The 4,676-nt window shown below is 37.2% G+C and overlaps 1 protein-coding gene across 2 annotated transcripts; it reads right to left on the bottom strand.

Moving 5' to 3' along the window:
* Positions 1-349: 349 nt before the first annotated feature.
* LOC142246144 (parvalbumin beta-like) lies at positions 350-3,738 on the bottom strand. Of its 2 annotated transcripts, none has more exons than XM_075319167.1 (5): positions 3,661-3,738; positions 3,099-3,161; positions 1,421-1,553; positions 1,136-1,245; positions 350-781 (listed from the first exon to the last, which is right to left on the bottom strand). In XM_075319167.1, the coding sequence occupies exons 2-5, from the start codon at positions 3,151-3,153 to the stop codon at positions 756-758; spliced, it is 324 nt and encodes a 107-aa protein (XP_075175282.1). In that variant the 5' UTR covers positions 3,154-3,161; positions 3,661-3,738; the 3' UTR covers positions 350-755. The 2 variants fall into 2 exon arrangements, with proteins under 2 accessions (XP_075175282.1, XP_075175284.1); XM_075319169.1 differs by having other exon boundaries at positions 3,099-3,164; positions 3,661-3,693.
* Positions 3,739-4,676: the final 938 nt, after the last annotated feature.

Genomic DNA, 4,676 nt, shown 5'->3' with positions numbered 1-4,676 from the left:
TAGATGCTAATCATGTTGTTTTTTGGGAGACAAGCTACCACCAGAGGAGTATTGCTGCAGCTCTATCATAGAGACCACAGGGGGCGCAGCTGAGCTGAGAGTTCCTATGTATGTTTGCCCTATAGCTCTCTGTTGTGCTTGAGGGGCTTTGTGTGATGGAGAAGCCGTTGGAGCTCGATAGGCACCAGGGCCCATCCCGATCTTTCTTATTATTATTTCTACTCATTGACACTAAAGGAATAGCCCAATACTAGCCTAAGAATTTGCTAATTTATAAATACTATTGTATACTATTGCCATTTTCAGGCTTCCTTATATACACCCCTAAATAAAATCCAATCCAAACTGATTCCAAAACATGATTTTTATTGATAGCATTGTGTTTGCATCGTTCTTGTTACTTTAACACATCAACGTTTGGTATCATCATCAGTGTGTGAATTTACAAAAGGTGTAATAGTAGAAACAGCCGGCAATGCATTATCAATATAAAAAAAATATAAATAAATAGGCCGAGGCATTAAACTGCTAGCTGTGGAAGCTCAGGATCCCCATGGTAGTGGTTGAAGAGGAAATTGTAGACAGCGGTTATCAAGGAGATGACTTTTGCTTGTAGATCTTGGAGCAGAATCCTTCCCCCCCTTCAATGGGGCAAACTTGGATTTTTTTTTGACCCGGGTTCCATCAACAATTCAGTTTAATAAAGTAAAGGGTGGAGGGTTGTATTTCCATGATCATCTGTTTGGAGTATCACTTTAAGCCTTGACCAAAGCTTGGAACTCTGAAAAGGGGGAAAGAAAAAGAGTATTAATGAAATAATCATTTCTAAGATTTGACACTACTAGTTGTCTCGGAGGAGATTGAGTTGAGAAGTGGATGCCCATGTGTGATATGTGAAACTCCTTCCTCTAAAACCTATGGCAGATATGGCAATGTTCTGCGGATTTTCCATAAATAACAAACCCCTACCTTATAAGTTAAAGTCTAGGTGTCTACTGAAATAGCACAAAGCTGCAACTAGAGGATGTCAGCATTTTTATTGCTGCCTCGTGAAGGACTAAAGGCATCAACTATACAATGCAAATTTCATATTTCACCCTATTTTCACATAGAAAGTTGACTTTTCCATATTTACCTTCCACTCCAATTTTGCCGTCACCATCTGAGTCACCAGCGGAGAGGAAGTTCTTTGTTTCAGAGTCAGACAGTTCTCTGGCGCCAGCACTGAAGTTCTTCAGGAACAGTCTAGATATGAGAAAAGGGCGATCACAATGGAGTAAGGAACTCTACAGACCCAGATACCTAAACTGCTTAGAGTTGAGATTACGCTAAAGGCTGCAGATCTCATACTCGTATGTCCCAAGGATGGTCAGACTTGTATCTCTGCCTCCCTCCAATGTATCCCAAGGTCATTACTCACTTCAGCTCATCCTCCTCAATGAATCCACTCTTGTCCTGGTCCAGGATTTCAAAGACTTTCTTCACTTCAGCCTGGGACTTGCTGCTCAGACCAGACTTGGCAAAGAAAGCTTTGTAGTTGAAGGAGTCCTTGGCTGAAAGGAAATAATGAAGGTGTTAGATAGGTATATAGATATAGAGAGATAGATATAGTGAAATAGAGAGATAAATAGATAGGAGTTAGATAGATATAGAGAGATAGATATAGAGACATAGATAGATAGATAGATAGATAGACGGATAGATAGATAGATAGATAGATAGATAGATAGATAGATAGATAGAGGGATGGATAGATAGAGGGATAGATATATAGAGGGATAGATATAGATAGATAGACAGATAGATAGAGAGATAGACAGATAGATAGATAGAGGGATAGCTAGATAGATAGATAGATAGATAGAGGGATAGATAGATAGAGGGATAGATAGATAGCTAGAGAATAGATAGGAGATAGATAGATAGAGGGATAGATAGATAGATAGAGAATAGATAGGAGATAGATAGATAGAGGGATAGATAGATAGATAGATATAGAGAGATAAATAGATAGAGGGATAGATAGATAGATAGATAGAGGGATAGATAGATAGGAGATAGATATAGAGAGATAAATAGATAGATAGATAGATAGAAGGATAGATAGATAGATAGATAGATAGATAGAAGGATAGATAGATAGGAGATAGATATAGAGAGATAAATAGATAGAAGATAGATAGATCGGAGATAGATGATTAGAGATAGATATAGAGAGATAAATAAATTAACACACAAATAATTAGATAAATAGGAGATAGATAAATAGATAGGATATAAATAGGAGATAGATATTTAAAGAGATAGATAGTTAACTAGATAGAGAGCGATAGATAGGAAATATATACATATAAAGAGATAGTTAAATAGATAGATATAGAGAAATAGATAAATAAATAGATATTGAAAGATAGATAAATAAATAGAAAGAAATAGATAGACAGATAGATAATAGATATATAGAGAGAGATAGAGACATAATTAGATAAATAGGAGATAGATAGATAGATATAAAGAGATAGTTAAATAGATAATTAGATAAATAAATAGATAGGAGATAAATAGAGATAGAAAAATAGATAGATATAGAGAGAGATATAGAGAGATAGATAGATATAGAGAGATAGATAGATATAGAGAGATAGATAGATATAGATAGATATAGAGAGATAGATAGAATATTTGATAAATAAAAAGTAGATTGATATAAGACATATATGACAGATATATTGATAGACAGACATCCTAGCTAGTTCATGTGACTTTATATGTAGAAAGTCTGTGTATTAGCTGAAATGTTTCCCTGCAAAAAGATTCCTATTTTTTTGGCAAAGCACTAATTACCTTTTACTAAGCATAAAGCTGATTGTAATTTTTGCTCTTAAGCATAGTAGATATTTTCCATGGAGTAATGTAATGTCCTCTAAAATTGCAGGAATAATCAGATAGCACTTGCAATATATAATGGCAGTTACCCTCTCCTCCACTAGGAGGCACTGTCACTTCTAGCTTCTATCTCTTGACCTAATGTCCTAGTTCTATTATCTCAGGAGATGGGTGATGACAGACCAAGGTGCTGATAACAGATAGTACAGTACCTTCAGCGATGGCAGCTGAGATGTCAGCGTCACTGAGGATACCTGCAAAAGCCATCTTCTTATCTGCTAAGACATAAATGATGAATTAGACATTTCAGACCTTGCCAGTACAGGTGTAAGAAGATGCAGACATAGCAAGAATATGTACAGTACAACAGTTCTGAAAATGAGCATAGTCTATCACATTCTATCCATAGTAGTACAATCAACAAATGAACAATATTACAGTTTGTATAAAGACCTTATACAAATTTTGAACCCTTCCCCGACAACACAAGCTTTGCTTTGAATAAGACACGAGGAAACAATCCAGGTTCAAGGCGTTGGTGGCGATGAGAGTTGCGTTTATGGCAAATAACCAAAGTGATGTTGCCGGCCCATAAAAAAGAGTTATTCCTTTGCAATAACTGTAGTCCAAAAATTAAAGGAAATCTCCTTCCAGTCTGGTCCTTGTAGGTCAATGTTGGAAATAGTCTTTTTTTTTGGTAGCAAGTCTTCTAGTCTTCCAAGTTGGAGAAGATAGTATCCCAGAGATTGAGAGAGCGGAGAGCATGTAACTCACCTTAGGTAACTTTTCCGGAGGAGGAAATCTGTGACTTGTGCTTGTCCCCTCATGGGACAGCTCTTATATACCCTCCAGACACCACCCTCACCACCATATACAGTAGCATAGAAGACCCTGTCACAGAGCAATTCTTCCTAAGCTGGGCTGTAAAACCTGCTGGCTAATGAGTTAGTTATTTATACTCCACTTGGAATTTAAATGATGGTTTGGTCAACAATCTTATATCAGAATGAGAAGGGCTGGATCACGCTCCTTTCATGGTCTTCACATTGCACAATATACAAAGTGCAAAGAATTAAAAAAATATAGTAACTGAAGCAAGATAGTGACAGTATCTCACGGCACAGAGCCTTATATGACCTAATCAGGGCTGTCGAAGCTTCTTGGAAGCTCAGTGATGTATTTACGGGCACGGTATAAGTATAGCACTATTGCTCCTTGAAGCTTTACTACGAGGAGGCATTGCTCCTTTATATAATTTACATTAATATAATTGCAGCTCGGGGTCTGCAGTGCTATTTAATACCCTGTAGCTCTTCAGCTGTTGCAAAACTGCAGCCCTTAGCATTATTGCAAGAGCCGTAAGCAGACCTCTGCTCTAGTACGATATATTAGGGGTAGCAGAAAGGGTTAAAAATGTGTGCAAAATGTAGTTAAAAAAAATAAAAAAAATAAAAATTTTCAGTCAATACCGGATGGTTGACTATTGGGTTGACTTGATGGATTTTAGGATGGCTAATCGTCTATGCAGCTTGGAGATAAGCGACGCCTGGCGGCTGCTTATCTACCTCTCCCCATGCATGTGTACAGGATTTGCAAATGTATAAATCAATTTTTTTATTAAGCGTTTGTATCATCTGGATGAAGCTAGTGGGTGGAGGGACCTAGGTAGCTGTGACCAGTGGACAATTATCCTTTTCTTTAAAGAGGTTGACCTCTACTTTTACATTGATGGCTTATCCTTAGGATAGGTCATCAATGTTTGATCGTCCGAAGTCCAGCACCCAGCACCC

Source organism: Anomaloglossus baeobatrachus, chromosome 7 (assembly GCF_048569485.1).
Source record: "Anomaloglossus baeobatrachus isolate aAnoBae1 chromosome 7, aAnoBae1.hap1, whole genome shotgun sequence".
In the NCBI taxonomy this organism is placed as follows: Eukaryota; Metazoa; Chordata; class Amphibia; order Anura; family Aromobatidae; genus Anomaloglossus; species Anomaloglossus baeobatrachus.
The sequence above is the reverse complement of the archived record's forward strand: the minus strand, read 5'-3'. Positions and strand labels throughout refer to the sequence as shown.